The 22742-nt window shown below is 42.5% G+C and overlaps 1 protein-coding gene across 3 annotated transcripts in view; it reads right to left on the reverse strand.

The window, feature by feature from the left end:
• ADCY8 (adenylate cyclase 8) overlaps window positions 1–22742 on the reverse strand; it is a 163386-nt gene that overhangs the window by 78140 nt on the left and 62504 nt on the right. For all 3 annotated transcript variants that reach the window (XM_060681833.2, XM_087890895.1, XM_060681832.2), the window contains exons 2-6: window positions 16893–17042; window positions 14055–14185; window positions 11249–11360; window positions 5703–5830; window positions 562–720 (exon numbers count right to left, since the gene is read on the reverse strand). In XM_060681833.2, the coding sequence (XP_060537816.2) occupies window positions 562–720; window positions 5703–5830; window positions 11249–11360; window positions 14055–14185; window positions 16893–17042 (680 nt within the window). The remainder of the gene's footprint in view (window positions 1–561; window positions 721–5702; window positions 5831–11248; window positions 11361–14054; window positions 14186–16892; window positions 17043–22742) is intronic.

Here is a 22742-nt window from a genome sequence, read left to right on the forward strand (position 1 = left end):
AGCTATGAAGAGGCTAGATTTCAGGAATTTCAAGCGATGTACATATGATGCCCATGTTTTTGCAACTAGAAGTCTGTGATATGGGCTGAATGACACATCAAGACTTCCGTCCAAGTCACCCAGTGAGTTTCCAGGGCTGAAGGTGGACCTGAATTTGGATTTTTGCAGAATGTCCAAATGTCCACTACTAGGCCATCCTTGCAGATCAAGGTTCTCCAAACTTGGCAATTATAAGACTTGTGGACTTCAACTCCCAGAATTCCTCCGCCATTCCTCAATTCTGGGAGTTGAAGTCTACAAGTCTTAAAAGTTGCTAAGTTTGGAGACTCCTGCTGTAGACCACTGTTGGCATAAAGCTTGATTGAGAAAATCCTTCCTTATCAGAACGATGAGCAAATCCAAGAAAACAATGCTTATAACCGAGAGGTTGATTTTGATTTTGTCTGGTCTTGATTCCAGACAGACAGGGCCTGGGAAAAGCCCAAACTTCAGTATTCTTGCTGTAAGAGTAAGACTCAAAATCTAGAACATGATGACGTCATTTGACCAGATCCCACTTACCCAGGTATTCCACCTGACTCAAGTTTGTTCGCAATGTCTACATCCCACGACCAGACATCAAATTGCCACTTCCGCAGACCCAGGACCCCACACAGCACAGATCCAGAGTGTATGCCGATCCTCATGTCCACATCATGCTTTGTCCTTGACCGAACATACCTAAGAAAAGATTCAATTCAATGATATGAGATATACATATAGAATATTGAATAACAGAGTTGGGAGGGACCTTGGAGGTCTTCTAGTCCAACCCCCTGCTCAGGCAGAAAACCCTATACCATTTCAGACAAATGGTTATCCAACATCTTCTTAAAAACTTCCACTGTTGGAGCACACACAACTTCTGGAGGCAAGTAGTTCCACTGATTAATTGTTTTAACTGTCAAGAAATTTCTCCTTAGTTCTAAGTTGCTTCTCTCCTTGATTAGTTTCCACCCATTGCTTCTTGTTCTACCCTCAGGTGCTTTGGAGAATAGCTTCACTCCCTCTTCTTTGGGGCAGCCCCTGAGATATTGGACGACTGCTATCATGTCACCCCTAGTCCCTCTTTTCATTAAACTAGACATATCCAGCAACTGTTCTTTATATGTTTTAGCCTCCAGTCCCCTAATCATCTTTGTTCTTCTTCTCTTGACTGTTTCCAAAATCTCAACATCTTTTTTACATTGTGGCGACAAAGAGAGAGAGAGGGAATCTATAATTGCAGGACCGTCATGATATTTAAGATGGACACCTCTGTCTATCTAAGGAACAGGCAATATTTCTCAACCAAGAATTACATTTAGTGTTTCGGCTGCATGCTGAAGTTGTCTTCCAAAAAGACAGATGATGGTTGTGTCCATGTGGCTATAACACAGAACATAGAATAATAGGGTGGGAAGGAACCTTGGAGATCTTCTAATCTAACCGAATGCCCATGGCAGAAGACGCTACACCATTCTGAACAAATGGCTGTCCAGTCTTCTCTTGAAAACTTCCAGTGATGGAGCACCTACAACTTCTGAAGGCAAGTCCTTCCACTGATTATTGTTCTTACTGACAGGAAATTTCTCCTTAATTCTAGGTTGGATTCTTCTTTGATAAGCTTTCATCTTTTACTTCTTGTCCTGACCTCTAAACTTTGTAAATATAGACACATCACAGCACTGGAATATTTTTACCAAGGCCTTCATGGTGGGCTTCAAAAATTTTAGCCAGGGGTTCTCTGCCCGGTTGCTGGGTGGGCGTGGCCATGGTGGGTGTGGCCTAGTCGGCCTCCTGCACCATGGCGGGCGGGGGCATTTTTGCCCTCCCTGGGCTCTGGAGGCTTTCCTCAAACCTCCGCGAGGGCGAAAACGGCATCCCCAGGCTCCAGAGGCCCTCTGGAGGCCAGAAACAGGCCTGTTTCCAGCCTTCCCGAACTTCCGGTAGGCCCGGTTTACGCCCTCCTGAGCCTCCGCGTGCGCCCTGCACTTATCTGCATCCAAAACAGGCTGTGTGGGGACTCCTGGGAGGGGCGGGGCATTGTGGGTGGGGCCAGCGAGGAGTGGGATTTGGGGGTTCTCTGAACTGCACAGAATCTTAGCTAGAGGTTCTCCTGAACCCCTGCGAACCCCCAGCAGCCCACCTCTGCTCTCATGGTTGCTCTACCAAGTGAGAATCTATGACATATTTCTTGACTTTTCCTTTAGTGCTGATCCTAAAATACAGAAGCGATCCATCACTTTGATACCTTCATTGCCAGTTTTAAACCAATTATATAAAACACTTTTATGTTCCCCAAAACATTTCTCAATATGTGAAAGTAAATATGCGGAAACTTTTAGAAAGTTGAATCGGATATGAATAGAGGCATTAAGATCCCACTATGCCTATGGGGTTAATGTTATTAACATAGATATTATCCCTTATTTGATTGATGTCCTTAGAAGTGTTCTAATGTTAATACCTAATGCAAATTTTCTCCACATTACGAGGTTATTTAGGAAATTTATTTGGGATAGTAGGCCCTTGAGATGTTCATTAGTTAAATTGAGATTATCCTTGGAGGAGGGCGGTTTTAATATATCTAATTTACAAAAAATATAATTGGGCTTATTTTATCAGCCATGAATACTTAGAATGACAATTTATGGAACATTGTTTTTTATAGCCCATATTGGAAAGCTATTTTTCATTCCCTTTGTAGTCATGGCAAGTTCTTTGAACAACGTAAAGCAGAAATGGTGTTTTTATTTTGAGGAGTGCAGGCTATGAGAATGTATATTGGATTCCTGGAAGAATATACTTGGACAGAACAGAACAGAATAACAGAATTGGAAGGGACCTTGGAGGTCTTCTAGTCCAACCCCCTGCTTAGGCAGGAAACCCTACACCACTTCAGACAAATGGTAATCCAACATCTTCTTAAAACTTTCCAGTGTTGGAGCATTCACAACTTCTGGAGGCAAGTTGTTCCACTGGTTAATTGTTCTCACTGTCAGGAAATTTCTCCTTAGTTCTAGGTTGCTTCTCTCCTTGATTAGTTTCCACCCATTGCTTCTTTCCTGCCTTCAGGTGCTTTAGAGAATAGCTTGACTCCCTCTTCTTTGTGGCAGTCCATGAGATATTGGAACACTGCTATCATGTCACCCCTAGTCCTTCTTTTCATTAAACTAGACATATCCAATTCCAGCAACCGTTCATTGTATGTTTTAGCCTCCAGTCCCCTAATCATCTTTGTTGCTCTTCTCTGCACTCTTTCTAGAGTCTCGATATCTTTTTTACATCATGGCGACCAAAACTGGATGCAGAATTCCAAGTGTGGCCTTACTAAGGCATTATAAAGTGGTATTAACCCTTCACGTGATCTTTATTCTATCCCTCTGTTTATGCAGCCTAGAACTGTGTTGGCTTTTTTGGCAGCTGCTGCACACTGCTGGCTCATATCTAAATGGTTGTCCTCCTTGAAAAGAAGGACAACAGATTTTCTCTGCTGGAGATGTAAAATCAGGGGGTTGCGTTAACCCATATGATGTGGTCCTATGAATTCTTGACACTTTTCCAGTATTGCATTTTAATAGACATAAGTTGATCTATGGGGAACTCTTTAGACCTTCAAGATGTTAATGTGCAGGTTGAATTATATACCATAGCTCAAGAATCAGATTGTGAGGACTCATGGTTGCATCATGCACAGGAAGATCTTTACTGTGAAATTGGAAAAGTGATATTGTTCCGAATATAATGGAATGGGCTTTTGGAAATGTGTTGCTGTTGTGCTTTTATTGGTGTTCTGCTTATATTTGGTATTAATACATATGGTCTTAAAATAAATTAATAATAACAATGATGACTAGCTTGTCTCGTGGGCACTCCATCAGTGGATGTTGTTAAGAAGAGTCTAGACAGTCACTTATCTGAAAGGGTATACGTTCTCCTGCTTGAGCAAGGGGCTGGACTAGAAGACCTCCAAGGTCCCTTCCAACTATTATTCTATTCTATTCTATTCTATTCTATTCTATTCTATTCTATTCTATTCTATTCTATTCTATTCTATTCTATTCTATTCTATTCTATTTTAGACTAGAGGACCCAGAGTGCTGAAGGCAATGTGCTGACTCTGTAAACTGCTTAGAGAGGGCTGTAAAGCACTGTGAAGCCGTATATCAGTCTAAGTGTTATTGCTATTACATGGGAGCAAGTGCAGTTAATTGACATGTTAGTAGCTGGAGATTGAAGGGTGAATGAGAAACCACCGGGGGTGGGGGGATATGGAAATAGAAAGATCTTCAAATAGAGATTTAGCAAATGTGGAAAAAATAAAGCTGTAGTGGTGCTAATAGTAGTTGGGGCACTGGGTGTCATCCCAAGATGGCATCATAGGAATGGATAGGATCGTAACGAAACATGACAAAACAATGCATTACTTTGAATAAAATACTTATTACGATAGCATCTTTAGATATCCTAAAACCTTAGGAAGGATGTGGTAGCCAAAAGTATTAAATATAGATAAAACTATCTGGTAAACCATACATAAACAACAACAATAAAAACATTCCTATAGCAGAAGCAAGTGGTTGTTGCTTCCATTTTAAATACATATACATATACATATACATATACATATACATATACATATACATATACATATACATATACATATACATATACACACACACACACACACACACACACACACACACACACACATTACCGGTTCTGTGGGTGTGGCTTGGTGGGCATGGCTTGGTGGGCATGGCAGGGGAAGGATACTGTAAAATCTCCATTCCCTCCCCAATCCAGGGGAAGGTTACTGCAAAATCCCCATTTCCTCCTAATCAGCTGGGTCTCGGGAGGCAGAGAATCGATGGGGGCGGGGCCAGTCAGAATTTTTACTACTGGTTCTGTGAACTACTCAAAATTTCCGCTACCGGTTCTCCAGAACTGGTCAGAACCTGCTGAAACCCACTTCTGATATCTGTATCTGTATCTGTATCTGTATCTGTATCTGTATCTGTATCTCTATCTCTATCTCTATCTCTATCTCTATCTCTATCTCTATCTCTATCTCTATCTCTATCTCTATCTCTATCTCTATCTATCTATCTATCTATCTATCATCTATCTATCTATCTATCTATCTATCTATCTATCTATCTATCTATCTATCTATCTATCTATCTATCTATGTTAAAGAGTTATGTGATGGAAAATTTCAAGTCAGGCTGCTCCATTCCTAACTTTGACCAAAATATCCCTGCTCTAAACTAGATTCCAACAAGAAATAGCGCTTAGCAATAGCATTTAGACTTGTATACCGCTTCACAGTGCTTTACAGCCCTCTCTAAACGGTTTAGAGAAAGAAAGAAAGAAAGAAAGAAATGGTAACCAGGAATAGTTTTCTGGCTGTAGCTGAATTGCAAGCTATACTCCGTTCTGCAATACTCCGTACACAATCCTGAATCCAAGTTTCTGCTCAAATGTCTTTTGCAAAGAGGGTTAGTTCTTTCTTTCTTTCTTTCTTTCTTTCTTTCTTTCTTTCTTTCTTTCTTTTTTAAGTGGGTAGGAGTGGGGAAGACAAAGTTCCTTCAAAATATTCTATTGTCCCAAGGTCAGAGCTGTAAAACCACAGACCGCAGCACAGTATGAGGGCAACAATAAAACGAAACACAAGTTACCTGATGGTTTTGATCATGCTGAGTCCCATCTCAACGCAACAGTGAGCGTGATCCTGCCGAGGCTCGGGAAGACCAGAGACACAGTAGTAGCAATCTCCCAGGATCTTAATTCTAAGGCAGTGATGTTCCTGGAGATAAAAAAGAAGAAGAAGAATAGCAGCTCTGAAATTATTTATACAAAAGGAAGATGGATAGGATGAACACCAGGGAGAAAAGGATGGACATGCCTTTCTGTATCTGGAAAGAAACAAGTCTTGCTATTTTCCGCAAAGAACAGGATCTTAATTCCTTTCAAGATCTGAGACCACTGGTGGTATTCAGCCAGTTCAGACTGGTTTGAACGAACCGGTAGCAGTGACCAGCGGGCACCTGCGCCCTGGCATTATGCCGTCCTATTTAGCCATGTTTTCTAAGCCACGCACATACCTGCAAGCCACGCATGCAAGCAAAGCACATGCACGGAAGGTCGCGCACATGTGTGGAAGGTGCGTGCTCACATTTTCAGTGTGCGGCGAACCGGTGGTAAAATTATGTGAAACCCACCTCTGTCTAAGACCCTTGCTAAGTTACCCATATCAGAACTCAACAGGAAAAATTCCCCATGTTTAGATTATAATAAAAGGAATCTAGTAATCGGACAATGATGAAGATGGCAATCTGAATGCAGATTAGAGTTCTCAGATTACAAGGTATTAGTGATCTACTTGGGCAATGACGAGCTGCTGTTGTTATCCCACTGTAGGGCACTTTGTTTGTTTGTTTATTTGGATCTGGTCCTTAGTGAGCAGAGAGAGAGAGAGAGAGACAGAGAGACAGAGAGACAGAGAGACAGAGAGACAGAGAGACAGAGAGAGAGACAGAGACAGAGAAGGAGAGAGAGAGAAGGAGAGAGACAGAGACAGAGAAGGAGAGAGAGAGAGAGAAGGAGAGAGAGAGAAGGAGAGAGACAGAGACAGAGAAGGAGAGAGAGAGAGAAGGAGAGAGAGAGAGAGAGAGAAGGAGAGACAGAGAGAGAGAAGGAGAGAGAGACAGAGGAGAGAGAGAGAAGGAGAGAGAGAGAAGGAGAGAGAAAGAGAAGGAGAGAGACAGAGACAGAGAGAAGGAGAGAGAGAGAGAAGGAGAGAGAGAGACAGAGAGAGACAGAGGAGAGAGACAGAGAAGGAGAGAGACAGAGAGAAGGAGAGAGAGAGAGAGAGAGAGAAGGAGAGAGACAGAGACAGAGAGAAGGAGGGAGAGAGAAGGAAAGAGGGAGGGAGAGAGGGAGAAAGAAAGAGACTGGCCCAAAGTTACACAGGCAGCTTTCTGCCTAAGGTGCGACTAGAACTCAGTCTCCTAGTAATTGGCTCAAAGTCACCCAACTTTGGTTTTCATGGGTAAGGTGCAATTTGAACTCATGATCTCCAGTCTTTTAACCTGGCACCTTAACTACTAGACATTTCTTATTTGGAACAAAGTTTTGGCCAAACTGTCTCTAATTGATTTATCTAGAGATGATCATAAAGATGATCAATGATGATGTAGATTTAGCCAAACTCATCTGGGTGTTACCATTTAAATTACAATGCACTCAGTCTACTGTAAACAGCAGTTTCTTGGCAGAAACAAAGGGCAAAAAATAATGCTTTTTTTATGATACTATAAGAAATTTTAAAAACTTTGAAGGAGGCCCAAGATGTGGTAGTAATGCTTTATATCATCTCTCCTAACCCTGTTAATTCTAAAATGTGATGTGTGTTTCATAATCTAGAAAGACTGGGAATATTGTACTGGATAGAATCCAACTTCTATTCTGGTCTAATAGAAGATAAGGAAAGTAAAGATAAAGGAGTCCCAGAGGATTTTACTCCTTTGGTCATTGCGATGCTCATCTCCATGTGAAGGCCATTGAGCCAGCTCTGTCTGAAGACATTTCTGTGGTCATGTAGCCAGCATAACATCACGGAGCACAGTTAACTTCCCACTGAAGTGGTACCTATTTATCTACTCACAAACTGCTAGAGTGGCAGGAGCTGCAGGAAGGGACGAGAGCTCACTCCATCATGTGGCATTCAGATTTTGAACCTGGGCCAACAAGCTGACAAGCCCAGTAATCTCTGAGCCACAGTGTCACCCGAGGATAAGGAGAACTATTCTATTCTTCTTATCCTCTATTAGACCACAATAAAAATTGGATTAGCCCATGCAATGAACTGGATATCTTCCAGACAAAGATGATGTAAGTGTGTATGTCTATGAGCCTGCTCTAGAATAGGTTACAATCCCTGGAAAGTTGGCTGCCTAGCAGGACAAAGATGACAGATTTCCATCTGTGCTCTGATGCGTCTCCAGATGGTCTCCGCACTATGTGTAGTAATGGCAGCTTGGAAAAAAAGGGCCATAAGAATTACATCACGGAGACACAGAAATCATAAAGATGGGGGTGAATTTTTTTAAAAAAATATCTGTTTCTATCAGAGTATGGCTCAAACTATTAGAAAATCTTTGCTCTTGTTTACTTGATGGTCCTCCAGTTTTCATGTTTCTTGGTTTTATTTTTCCTGAAAAAAATATGTCTGTTATTCTGATGACTCGTTTAATGACTGCAATCGCTTAGCAAGCCAGCTTCTGATCCAAACTGTGATTGTAAATTGAGGACTATCTGTAAATCTCCGTCGCTACCACCACCAATCATCACCTGAGCGTGTAAACATAGCAGAGACAATACAGTTTTTTGACAATACAATTTTCTGCACTTCCAGCTTCTCCCTACATGAGCAGAATCCTGGAGGGGAATGTCATGAACTCCGATAACCAAAGCTGTAGGCCGCTAACCACAGGACAGCATGCCAGATTGAACCCACTAAAATTAGTTCATAATAGCAGATGCGTTCCTCGATGACTCAGCGAGATGTTTTTCGTTCATTGAATATTTACTCATTTAATATGATGGATTAGTAATAGCTCGGTCATGTTATGACTTAATGAATGAAGATGAAATATGAATCATTGCAGTTTAAGAGGTTTTTGAAGGCTATTTAACTGAAGCTTACTCTTGACCAGCGGTGGGATTCAGCCAGTTCGGGTCAGTTCGGGTGAAACCAGTAGTTAAATTGCTGGCTGGCCCCGCCCCTTCCTGCCCCGCCTTTTCCAGGAGTCCCCACACGCCCCATTTTGGCTCCCAGTTAAGAGCAAGGAGGCCTCCTAGGCCAAAAATGGGGCATGAGGGGGAACGTACCCCACCCGCGGCCCATTTTTGCTGTCAGGAGGCTTCAGGGAGGCTTCCTAGGCCCGTTTTCGCTTCCCAGCAGGCTTCAGGAAGGCCTCCTAGGTTCAAAATGGGGCGTGGGGATGTGCGGCACAGCCCCCCCATGGCCCGTTTTTGCTCCCAGGCGGGTGCAGGGAGGCCTACTAGGCCCAAAATGGGAAATGGGGGGGGGCAGTGTGTCCCTTCCCCCCGGCAGCCCGTTTTTGCTCCCATGGGGGTGCATGAGGCCGAGTCACCCCCTGGACACGCCCACCACGCCCATGCTCACCACAGCCACGCCCAACCCAGCCAGTCATTAGGGCAGAGAACCAGTTGTAAATTATATGAATCCCACCACTGCTCTTGGCCCACAGAATGCAAGAGAACATCTCACCTCTGCATGAAAATCTAAGCGAGGAGAAAGTTCCATCCTAGGAGATGGATGTTTAATGTACATTATTGCTGGTGAGAACAATTCTGAATGCTAGAAGATACATGTCAGATTAAAAGAAGGTTTTGTTTTTTTTTACATAGGGCACAGTATAATTAAACGGTGGAATTCTCCAATAGAAGATGTATTGCGTTTTGTGTTAGAGAATTTTAAAAGTTACAAAGGAGACTAATTTATGAAGAATAGCCTTTTAAACAATATCAGTCTCGATAATCATTGATGATTCAGACTACAACAACCAGATGACAGGAAGTTGAATTCATGTCCTATTTTTTGAGCTTCGAAATAACGAACAAATTAAAGGACTAAGTAAATTTTGGTTTAATCTGATTTCCCCCCCCCCAACTTCTTATAACCTATGACAAAATTCCCAGGCATGATTTAAAGCAAGCTTGAGAAACATGAAAAATACAACATGTCAGAAAATAAGCAAGAAAAACTGGCATTGAATAAAGTCAATGAACTTCTGCACCATTCCTCCCTGCTTCCCTCCCTCCTATGTCCTATGCCATATTATGAATTGTGCAGAGTCTTTCAACAAGGGCTGGTATGCCAGATTCTTGGCAGATGCTAAGAGTGTGCTATTAATCTCAGTTAGGAAACTTGGCTCTGAAGAAAAATGGAGGAAGTTGGATACCATATCTCCAAAGAAACCGGAGAAGAGGACAACTCATCTGTCAATTAAGCAATCAAGTCCTCTAATAGTCCTAGGGCTTAAACGTTGTGACTCCCTTTTCTATCCTTTAAGACTAACAGTCTTCTTATTGATCATTTCTCAGCTGTGGAGGTTACTTGCACCATCTGTTGATAACAAACTTAGCTTCTTTGCCAAATTCAACCCTCTTGTTTAGTGTCTACAGCAGTGTTTTCAACCTTGATAACTTGAAGATGTGTGGACTTCAATTCTCAGAATTCCCCAGCCAGCCAAATGCTGGCTGAGGAATTCTGGGAGTTGAAGTCCACACATCTTAAAGGAGCTAAGGTTGAAAAAGATTGGTTTACAGCAGGGGTGTCAAACTCGCGGCCCACGGGCCAGATGCGTCATGCACTGGCCAGGCCCTCCCCGATTTTAGCAAAGGGGAAAAAAGTCGTGATACATCACGTGATGACAGTGGTGGGTTGCTACCAGTTCGCCCCGGATCAGGCGAACCGGTAGCGGGGGCGGGAGGCTCTGCCCACCTGCCCAGATGATTCTGTGCATGCATAGAAGCTTACATTCGCACGTGCCCATGAGCGAACCGGTAGCGATGGATTCTGAAACACACTACTGCATGACGACAATGTGACAACGCGAGTTTGACACCCTGGTTTACAGAGTGGTTCTGATTGCAGGAAAGACTTTTCTCCAGTAAAACTCAGTTTCCCCTTTAAGATTATGCAAATAGACCACAATATTTAAAGCATTTATTTTCCCACTAAGGAGTCCGGAGATTTGGGTACATCAGGAGAAATGGAGAATAAAACTTGCTACCTGAACTGGTTTGAGTTGGTTTCTCAAGGAACATTATCTAATTTCATGAGACATGTGATGGGAAGGAAACATTTGCTTCAAATGAAGAAAAAGGCAATTTGGCCAGGCAAATAAATGGAAGGAACAGTTCCATTAATCCAGCAAGATTAAAATCAGGGATATTTCAAGACTGTGCAACCACTACAAACAGCCTACCGAGCACATGTTAGCTGTGCCTGCCTTAGACTGAAAAACTGAGATGCACTCGGAAACTAAAAGCAAAATTTTGCATTTGGCCTTTTGAGTCACCAAATGTGCAAATTTGATTTAAGTATCTCTTTGTGAATGCATTTCTTTTTTTTTTTTTTCCATCGTGATTCTCTACCGAAGTTCAGGAAAAAGACATCAGCAGTTGGACTCACGTGTGCTAAGCGATCGAATCTGGCAAAAAGTTCATTCAGCATCCGTACCAGCTCTTGAGCCGATAATGTTGTAGAGAGATTGGTGAATCCTTTCACATCTGCAAAAAGAATGCTGAACACAGAAAGGAGATGAACAATCAGATTAGTAAGGAGATAGTAGGGCAACTCAAAGAGCAATGCTACACAGAGAAGTATTCATGTATGATTGATCCTCTCATCAAGAATGGAATGGAATGGAATGGAATGGAATGGAATGGAGTAGAATAGAATAGAATAGAATAGAATAGAATAGAATAGAATAGAATAGAATAGAATAGAATAGGGTAGGGTAGGGTAGGGTAGGGTAGGGTAGGGTAGGGTAGAATAGAATAGAATAGAATAGAATAGAATAGAATAGAATAGAATAGAATAGAATAGAATAGAGTTTTATTGTCACTTTAAATGTACACTAATCAGGACACATTTAAATGAAATTTCGCTGCATTCAGCTCTCAAAAGATAACCATTATGCATATACCCACATACACTCACACACATATATGACACACAGAGAAACAACACAGTCTAGTTCAGATGTAGACATGTACATGGTGAGAAAAACAAATCTTGCAAGTTTACTAGATGGATGTCATAAGGAACAAAGCTGTTACAGAATCTAGTAGTCTTGCTAGAAATACTTTGAAACCTCCCCCCCAGAAGGGAGCAATAGAAACAGACTATAAAGTGGGTGTGTGGGTCTCTAACAATGCTTTGAGCTCTAAGCACATAGCGCTTATAAGCAGTATTCTGAATAACAGGAAGCGAGCTTCCTATAATGTTCTCAACTGTCCTCACCACTCGCTGTATGGACTTTCTATCTGAGGCACTTCAGTCACCAAACCAAACCGAAGTTTTAGTGACTATATAGATTTTTTTCCAGAATGATTTTTCCCCAACCTGATCCTTCGGTTTTCCAATGATGTAGATTAGAAATAATGTTTGTGGCAGAATCAAGTTTGGAGGAGACAGAAGAGAGAAAAGGGAACAGATAAGGTGAAGGAACAGAGGCATTAATACATCTAGAACTCAACTCACAACCATTTGTTGACCATTCAAAGTTGCAACGGCATGGGAAACAATGACTTACGACCGTTTTTCACACTTCTGACCACCGTAGCGCCCCCACTGTCACGTAATCAAAATTCAGACACTTGGCAACTGATATATATATTTATGACGGTTGCAGTGTCCTCGGGTCATGTGATCACCTTTGGCAGTCTTCTGACAATCAAAGACAATGGGGAAGCCAGATTCACTTAACAACTGAGTTACTAACTTAACAATTGCAGTCATTCACTTAACAATTGTGGCAAGAAATGTCATAAAATGGGGCCAAGCACACTTAACAGCTGCATTGCTCAGCAACAGAAATTTTGAGCTCAATTGTGGTCATAAGTGAAGGACTACCTGTAGTAGTTAGGCTGGCAACATTTGTCTCTGCAATCACCCAACGTCCACCTAACCCAATGGCCCTTAACCAGTGGTGAGTTGCTACCGGTTCACCTCAGGTTGGGAGAACTGGTAGTGGCGGCAGCGGGAGGCTTTGCCCACCCGCCTGGATGCTTCTGCGCATGAGCGAACCGGTAGCAAACTAAATTGAAACCCACTACTTCCCTTAACCCTAACCATGGAGAGGAAGTGGGAAAGAGAGAGAGGGAGAGGGATTAATTTATTAAGACTATGATAGGATGGCATAAAGGTAAAGGTTCCCCTCGCACATATGTGCTAGTCGTTCCCGACTCTAGGGGGCGGTGCTTATCTCCGTTTCAAAGCCGAAGAGCCAGCGCTGTCCAAAGACGTCTCTGTGGTCATGTGGCCGGCATGACTAAATGCCAAAGGCGCACGGAACGCTGTTATCTTCCCACCAAAGGTGGTCCCTATTTTTCTACTTGCATATTTTACGTGCTTTCGAACTACTAGGTTGGCAGAAGCTGGGACAAGTAACAGGAGCTCACCCCGTTACGTGGCACTAGGGATTTGAACCGCTGAACTGCCGACCTTTCAAATCGACAAGCTCAGCATCTTAGCCACTGAGCCACCACGTCCCCTAGGATGGCATAGATAACTGAATAATTCCTCTTAAGCATAATAAAATATGCAGGCCTGAATAGTTATTTTAACTGAATAGTTTTTAAAAATGTGATTCCAATTGGCAGGATTGCTAGCTAGCAGTCCAAGCGAAATTGGGTTTCAGGATGACCTATTGCATTCAGGAGGGTTATTTCTTTCTCATCCATGCTTTGATAGCTCTGCTTTTCTTTCTGTTTCCTGGCAGTTGCCCAGCCAGGGATAATTCAGTCTTCCATATCTTGAATTGTGCACATCTGTGTGATTGCTGCAACGGCCTGGGCATACAGCAGTAACTGAAAAGATTGTAGCTGAAGTTTAATCATATTTACAAGGAAGCAAGTCCCATCAATTCTGTCCATACATCCTTTGAAGTTAGCATGCTTGGGATGGCAGACTCAGAGAGCTACCATGGAAAACTGGAGCGCTAAAATGAAATCAAATCCCCTCTCATTTGTAAGAGAAAGTGAAGCGAGCAAAAGAAGGCTGGGATATTTTGAGGAATTCGACTAGGGACATCTCCCTGGTTTCAAACAGGAAGAAGAAGCGAAGAATAACAATAACAAGAAGAAGAGAAACTCAACAATTCAGGAACGTCTCCTAACCTTCCAAACCAATGAGGAAGAAACTGACCAAAAGACAAACATGAATTCAGCAGAAGAAGACACGGTTAATCTGGGAGAAAAAAAAAAAGAAGCACCTGACGTTTTCATAACGGTGAATATAGATCTTATGGAACTGGTGTTGTAAATGTTCGCCTTCCACATTGCTCATGTCATTAATCATTTCTAGCACGACAAATCGAGGCAACACAGACAGAACCAGCCGCTCCTGAAACAAAAAACAAAAACAGGGAGAGGACGAGTTAATAGTCTCTGGATTGAATGAACCAATCAAATTGCAACCAACCAAAAGCAAAAAAACCGACTTTCACCTGAAGTCTATTGATTCAGTGGAAAATATTTAGACATTTGAATCTTTCAATGGTGAAGATTCTGGTGAGATGGGCAGCCATATAAATGAATGAATGAATAAAAATATAAGCACTTGGACTGTTGTTTTGAAATGTATTGAATTGTTTTTCCTTTTTTACGAAAAACAACTGTGTGTGGAACATTGTTTAAAAGGAGATATCTCAGATATTAATGTTCCCCCCCCCCCAAAAAAAATCAACTTGCAGTGAAAAGAAATATAAAAACCTTCCCTTGTGTCAAAATAACTCAGGAAATATTCTAAAATATTTGGAATCTTCAAACATTTTAGAGAAAGGTATAGAATAGAATAATAGAGTTGGAAGGGACCTTGGAGATCTTCTAGTCCAACCCTCTGCTTAGGCAGGAAACCCTACACCACTTCAGAGAAATGGTTGTCCACTCTCTTCTTAAAAACTTCTAGTGTTGGAGCATTCACAACTTCTGGAGGTAAGTTGTTCCACTGATTAATTGTTCTCACTGTCAGGAAATTTCTCCTTAGTTCTAGGTTGCTTCTCTCCTTGATTAATTTCCACCCATTGCTTCTTTTTCTGCCCTCAGGTAGAAAAAGTCAAGCTATTCTCTGCTTTGGAGAATAGCTTGACTCCCTCTTTTTTGTGGCAGCCCCTGAGATATTGGAACACTGCTATCATGTCTCCCCCAGTCCTTCTTTTCTTTAAACTAAACATGCCCAGTTCCTGCAACTGTTCTTCATATGTTTTAGCCTCCAGTCCAGATATTGTGATATGGGATCTTCCCACTTGCTGTTGATCTTCTAATAATATTAATTTGTTTTTTTAAAACAAATTATCCTCCCTTTATTATTTTTATACATAACTCAAGGCTTTCATGCTTAAGGCAGAACTACAACTCACTGTCTCCTGGTGGTCTAGCCTGGTGTCTTAACCACTAGATTAAACTGGATTTTATTTTTATTAGTGGTTTTTATTGGTTTTATTACGACCCTATGTAGATAAGAACCACTTTTGAACTATGCCTGCATTACTAGCAGTAACGCTGAAATGGGGCCGGAGGGCTATGTAATTTTGAGCATATGGCAGCTTTCTGCCTGGGTAGTAAGTATCGTTATTAAGCTATCAGCATCTTTTGCAGAGAGGCGTTCTTGTTCCGATGACTGCAACATTTCTGATTATGCAGAGATCAGTGACACGCAGTTGAGTCTGGCCGGTAGGGAGATAAAGGGCTTTTTTAGGCGAATCATCTTTGTTGCTCTTCTCTGCACTTTTTCTAGAGGCTCAACATCTTTTGTACATCATGGCGACCAAAACTGAATGCAGTATTCCAAGTGTGGCCTTATCTCTGATTGTTAAAGCTATTTTTTATTGGTATCGCCTTTGTCTTCCAGCTTTAAAAAAAAAGAAAAGTTAAGTGCATGCAATTTTGGAGGCGAGAACTCACTTCACAGATCAAAGACTTTAGATCAAGATCCATTTCCTCATTCGCCAAAGCTTCCCCCTGGGGTAGAACAAACTTTTGCTGTTCCTTTGGACCAGTGCTTATCATATATCTCATTCCATTGAAGGAGGAGAGAAATTAAACTCCCTGTGCTATGCCCAAATGTTTGAATATAAATAGTGATGGATGATCTCGCATTTTAGCTTAAAGCAAGATGACTCACGCATTTCTATCTAGAGGTTTTCAGCTGAATGAATGACTCTGGCCACCAGTAAACTCCTATTCAAAGAATATTCAAGAAAAAAAGTACCTATTTTCTCCTTTGGTGCTTAAGAGTTTGCTCCTTTTTTAAAAGCCATTTATCACAGCACTAATAACCCCTTTTGTCTTCATTCCAAGTGCATTTAATGTATTGTTGCTAAATTCTTATTAAGCCCGGAACTTATTTTAAGGCGAGAAAAGCAAAGCATCTAGTAAAGTGTTTTTCACTAAGAAGAACTGATGCTTTAATCCTAAACCTGAAGATTGGATGAAAATATTCAGTATTCTTAATCTTCTGCAAGAACGAAAATGCTGCCAGAAGTCTTCCACTGTTGCAAAGCCAAGGGCAGAATGGAGAGCACCAGTGGTGGAATTCAAATAATTTAACAACCGGTTCTCTGACCTAATGACCGGCTAGGTGGGCTTGGCCATGGTGGGCATGGCCAGGGGGTGTGACAGGCAGCACTCGGCCTCCTGCACACCCCTTGAGGAAAAACGGGCCGTGGGGGGATGCACCCCCCTGTGCCCCGTTTTGGGCCTAGTAGGCCTCCCTGCAGCCTCTTGGGAGCAAAATCGGACTGCGGGGAGCAGTGCCGCACCCCCCGTGCCCCGTTTTGGGCCTAGTAGGCCTCACTGCAGCCTCCTGGGAGCAAAAACAGACTGCGTAGGGGCCGTGCCGCACCCCCTGTGCCCCGTTTTGGGCCTAGGAGACCGCTCTGCTACCTCCTGGGAGTAAAAACAGGGCATGTGGGGACTTCTGGAAGGGACGGGGCGGGGAAGGGCCAGCCAGCAATTTAACTACCAGTTCGCCCGAACTGGCCCGAACCGGCTGAATCCCAGCACTGGAGAGCACACAGGGGAAGTTCTTTAGATGTTCCCTCTTGCCTTACCTGACGCTGATTTTCAGTTTCCAGCCGCAGTCGAGCTTCTACACATCTTCGGGTCTCTAAGAAAGCTTGGCGTTGAGCTCGATCCGACAGGTAGCTAATGAAGATCCCAGCGGTATTCATGCACATAAATAAAACCGCCTGAGCTGCTGTCTGCAGGAAATGAACACAAATGAGAGGCCCATATTCAAATTTAGTAGTACATTTTTTTTTCTTTTTATGACCTGAAATCCCTTTCTGTTGAGGTGACTGAATGGAGCTGAGCATGTTTACTGGATGGATGCCCTTCCTGACGCCTATGTGGAGTTCGCAGCAGATATTTTCTCTCTGCTCCCTGATAGTACAAACACAAGTAGTCCTCGACTTACAACCACAATTGAGCCCAACATTTCTGTTCTTAAGTGAGACATTTGTTAGGTGAATCTTTTGCCCCATTTTATGACTTTTCTTGCTACAGTTGTTAAGTGAATCACTGGGGTTGTAAAGCTAGTAACGTGGCTGTCAAATGAATCTGGCTTCCCCATTGATTGTGTTTGTCAGAAGGTTGCAAAAGGGGATCACATGACCCCAGGACATTACAGCCGTCATAAATGTGAACCAGTTGCCAAGCATCTGAATTTTTATCACATGATCCTGGGGATGCTGCAAAGGTTGTAATTATGAAAAACGGTCATGTCACATTTTTCAGACCCGTCGTAACTTTGAACAGTCACTGAAGGAACTGTTGTAAGTTGAGGACTATCTGATATTCTCCACATTATCTCCACATTCAGGCTATGGAAAACTAAAACAATACTTAGGTGGTCAACCAATGAGCTGAAATCGCTCTGTACATTCCCCAAACTATACTATGGGTATCTATTTGAGATATTGAAGAAAGTGTAAGATGTAGTGCTCACATGAATGAAAACTAGCTGTCCCAGTTGGAGCAATTAGTTTCCAATCATTTTATGCTGTAATATAGTCACATACCAGAATCCCACATAATTTAGGATTTGCAAACATACGCATGCTTTTTTAATTGATCCCATTAACACCCTCAGATTAATAAAAATTGAGGGCGGAATTGATTAATGTACTTCAGAAATACTTCTTATATGTTAATCTATGTTTGTCTGAAGGGATGCGGTGGCTCAGCGTCTAAGATGCTGAGCTTGTCAATCGAAATGTCAGCAGTTCAGCGGTTCGAATCCCTAGTGCCACGTAATGGGGTGAGCTCCCATTATTTATCCCAGCTTCTGCCAACCTAGCAGTTCAAAAGCACGTAAAAAATGCAAGGAGAAAAATAGGGATCACCTTTGGTGGGAAGGTAACAGCGTTCCGTGCACCTTTGGTGTTTAGTCATGCTGGCCACATGACCACGGAGACGTCTTCGGACAGCACCGGCTCTCTGGCTTTGAAACGGAAATGAGCACCACCCCCTAGAGTTGGGAATGACTAGCACATATGTGCGAGGGGAACCTTTACCTTTACTTATGTTTGTCTGGAAATTCTAGCAGATATACCATTTTTGTATATCCTTGACCAAGAACAAGATATTTCTCTTATCTGGGATGGACATCCTCTTCTACCAAGCATGCAATTCCAGAGGGAAATCCATTTACAACACCCTGAATACTCATTCCAACTGGTTGAGTCAAAATTCACAATCAATGGAGTGACACAAAGAAGCCTTTCCTAAATGAGATATGAACATACCAACTTTCTTTGGATCACTGTCAAGAGTTGAATATTAGTACTAACACCACTTTACAAAGCCTTAGTACGGCCATACTTGGAATACTGTATCCAATTCTGGCCGCCACAATATTAAAAAAGATATCGAAAGTCTGGAAAGGGTGCAGAGAAGAGCAACAAGAATGATCAGATGGCTGGAGGCTAAAACATATGAAGAACAGTTACAGGAACTGGGTATGTCTAGTTTAGTGAAAAGGAGGACTAGGGGTGACATGATAGCAGTGTTCCAATATCTCAGGGGGTGCCAAAAAGAAGAGGGAGTCAAGCTATTCTCCAAAGGACCTGAGGGCAGGACAAGAAGCAATGGCTGGAAACTAATCAAGGAGAGAAGCAACCTAGAACTAAGGAGAAATTTCCTGACAGTGAGAACAATTAATCAGTGGAACAACTTGCCTTCAGAAGTTGTGGGTGCTCCATCACTGGAGGCTTTCAAAAAGGATTGGACAACAATTTATCTGAAATGGTACAAGGTATCCTGCTTGGACTAGAAGACCTCCAAGGTCCGTTCCATGTCTATTATTCTATGTTCTATGTTCTAAAAAGAAGTCAACATTTGGGCTATGAATAATTAGATCTGGCTGGCAAGAGCAGCGGTGAAATGTTCAATGGATTTCGATGAAAGCCCCTAATGCTGACTCTGCATGGAGATAAAAAAAAAAAGAGAGATAAGAAGCACTTGGAAGCATTAAACTCTCGCTGAACTACAAACGTTTGCAAGGAATGAGTCATGGTACCAGAGTCAGGACTGATTGCAAACACAATTAGCCATTTTTAATATATTTTTATTTCATTTACTTTCACAGAACATCTTGTGACTTGCTTGGCAGTCTGGTGTAATATAGGAGGAGAGGGGTCAGGAAAAACATACATCATACTCAGCATGGCACTGTTATCACTGTTGTTATCGCTGTCGGTTTATTTGGGGAAATAATGAACCCAGAATGAAATCATTCGGCAGGCCCAGATTTAGGCTTTGTTGCGCAGTAGCTTTTTGGGAGGGGTTGGGTTGGTAATAAGGGTTGGGTTCTCTTTGGTTACACAAAAGTGCCCCAAAGTTGTAGTAATAGATCTTGGCCACCAAACTTAGCATTCTTGGACATTTTGAAAATAGCAATAGCACTTAGACTTATATAACCGCTTCGTAGTACTTTTACAGCCCTCTTCTAGTGATTTACAGAGTCAGCCTATTGCCTCCAACAATCTGGGTCCTCATTTTACAAACCTCGGAAGGATGGAAGGATGAGTCAACCTGGAGCTGCTCAGAATCGAATTGCTGGCAGTCGGCAGAGTTACCTGCAATACTGCATTCTAACCACTGCGCTACCACAGCATCATATGAGCCACGGTGGCGCAGTGGTTAGAATGCAGTACTGCAGACGACTTCTGCTGCCTGCTGGCTGCCTGCAATTTGGCAGTTCAAATCTCACCAGGTTCAAGGTTGACTCAGCCTTCCATCCTTTCAAATGGGTAAAATGAGGACCCAGATTGTCTGGGGAAATAGGCTGACTCTGTAAACCACTTAGAGACAGCTGTCAAGCACTGTGAAGCGGTATATAAGTCTAAGGGCTATTGCTATCAATAGAATAATGACAGTTTCTAAATGTCAATGTTGCAAAGGTACAAAGTACATGGACTGAGGTCTTCTTAGAGGTCTGGCATGATAGCAGTGTTCCAATATTTAAGGGACTGCCCCAAAGAAGAAGGAGTCAACCTATTTTCCAAAGCACCTGAAGGCAAAAGAAGAAGCAATGGAGGAAACGAATCAAGGAGAGAAGCAACCTAGAACTAAGGAGAAATTTCCTGACAGTGAGAACAATTAATCAGTGGAACAACTGGCCTCCAGAAGTTGTGGATGCTCCAACACTGGAAGTTTTTAAGAAGAGATTGGACAACCATGTGTCTGCAATGGTATAGGATTCTCTGCTTGAGCAGGGGGTTAGAAAATTTCCAAGGTCCCTTCCAAATCTGTTATTCTGTTAGAATTGTAAATTCAAGAGGAAAAAGAATTTTGCAGGATCTGGCAAGGGCATCACGATAACAGGTTCTTCTGTTTTGTACTTGGGGTACACGTCAGCATTTGAGGGACACTGTTTGCATCAGAATATCACATCAGACCTTTAATCATAGTTCCCTTTCCGTGGACATCATGAGTCCCATTGTTCAGAGATCAAATAAAATTATAAAGTATAATTTGTTTCCCAGAAGGGTGATGACGTGATCCAAAATGAGAATAAATTTTTAAAAATGAGCAACTGAAACTCTGAAAGCCAGGCATACATGTTGCAGTCCTATCAGTCTGGACTCCCAGCAACTGCCTGGAGAAGTTCTTGCAGTTTTCATGGCAAGATTCCAGAAATAGTTTTTTGTTTTTTTTTAATTTGATTTATATGCCGCCCTTCTCCAGAGACTCAGGGTGGCTTACAATGCGTTAAGCAATAGCCTTCATACTCTTGTATATTTATACAAAGTCAGCTTATTGCCCCCACAAACTGGGTCCTCATTTCACCTACCTTAGAAAGGATGGAAGGCTGAGTCAACCTTGAGCCTTGGAGAGATTCGAACCAGCAGTAAATTGCAGGCAGCTGTGTTAATAACAGGATGCTTAGACCACTGTACTATCAAGGCTCTTATCAAGGCTCTATCAAGTTTGCCATTGACTCTTTCCTGGAGTTGAGTGAGATTATGCCTCTCTGTTTCTAGTCTGGTATCTTCACTACACCAAACTGTCTTTGAAAACAGGCATGGGGTCAGTGGTGAAATCCAATTTTTTTTTACTACCGGTTCTGTGGGCATGGTTTGGTGGGCGTGGCTTGGTGGGCGTGGCAGGGGAAGGGTACTGCAAAATCCCCATTCCCTCCCCACTCCTGGGGGAAGGATATTGCAAAATCTCCATTCCCAGCCCACTCTGGGGCCAGCCAGAGGTGGTATTTGCCGGTTCTCCGAACTACTCAAAATTTCCACTACCGGTTCTCCAGAACCTGTCAGAACCTGCTGGATTTCACCCCTGCATGGGGTCCTCTAAAACCAGGAAGCTAGATGAAAACAGAAAACATCTTCTCTGATGGATAGATAACATCATTAAACAAGATTGTCTTCAGGAGCCAAAAGGAAGACAATGCAATCAAAGTTCTAGCCCCATTTTACATGTGTAAAATGTACAACATGCCAAGGGAACATGGAACATAGAATAATAAAGTTGGAAGAGACCTTGGAGGTCTTCTAACCAGAGGTGATTTCAGCAGGTTCTGACCACTTCTGGAGAACCGGTAGTGGGAATTTTGAGTAGTTCGGAGAATCGATAGTAAAAATTTTGACTGGCCCCACCCCCATCTATTCTCTGCCTCCCAAGTCCCAGCTGATTGGGAGGAAATGGGGATTTTGCAGTATCCTTCCCCTGCCACATCCACCATGCCACGCCCATGCCCACCAAGACATGCCACGCCCACCAAGCCACGCCCACAGAACCGGTTGTAAAAAAATTTGAAATCTACCACTGGTCCAAACCCTGCTAAGGCAGGAAACCCTATACCACTTCAGACAAATATTTGTCCAATCTTTTCTTAAAAACTTCCAATGATGGAGCACCCACAACTTCTGAAGGCAAGTTGTTCGATTGCTTGATTGTTCTGTCAAGAAATTTCGCCTTAGTTCTATGTTGGTTCTTTCCTCGGTTAGTTTCCATTCATTGTTTCATGCTGGCTGTGAGGAATTCTGGGAGTTGAAGGGGTTGGGTTTGGGTTGCTTAGCTGCCATCTTGCCTTTTTTTTTTTTTTTGAAATCCCCTGTCATGGAAGACAATCTTCATTCTGAAAGGAGCAATTATTGAAGAGCACTGTTCTGTTATGGCTGCTCAGGTCACTGATCTCATAAAGCTGACAAATTGCAGAGAGTGGATTGCAATTCTTTACTTCAATTTCTTTACTATCTCCATTGGAGGAGGAAGAAGAAAGAGAAGGAGGACAACGAGGAAGAGGTGGTGGAGGAGGAGGAGGAGGAGGAGGAGAAAAAGGAGGAGGATAAGAGGGAAGGAAGGAAGGAAGGAAGGAAGGAAGGAAGGAAGGAAGGAAGTTCCAGAATGCAAAAAATAGCTGGAGACCTACCAGTATATGAGTCAAC

This window comes from Pantherophis guttatus, chromosome 3 (assembly GCF_059756535.1).
Source record: "Pantherophis guttatus breed Tessera chromosome 3, ASM5975653v1, whole genome shotgun sequence".
NCBI lineage: Eukaryota > Metazoa > Chordata > Lepidosauria > Squamata > Colubridae > Pantherophis > Pantherophis guttatus.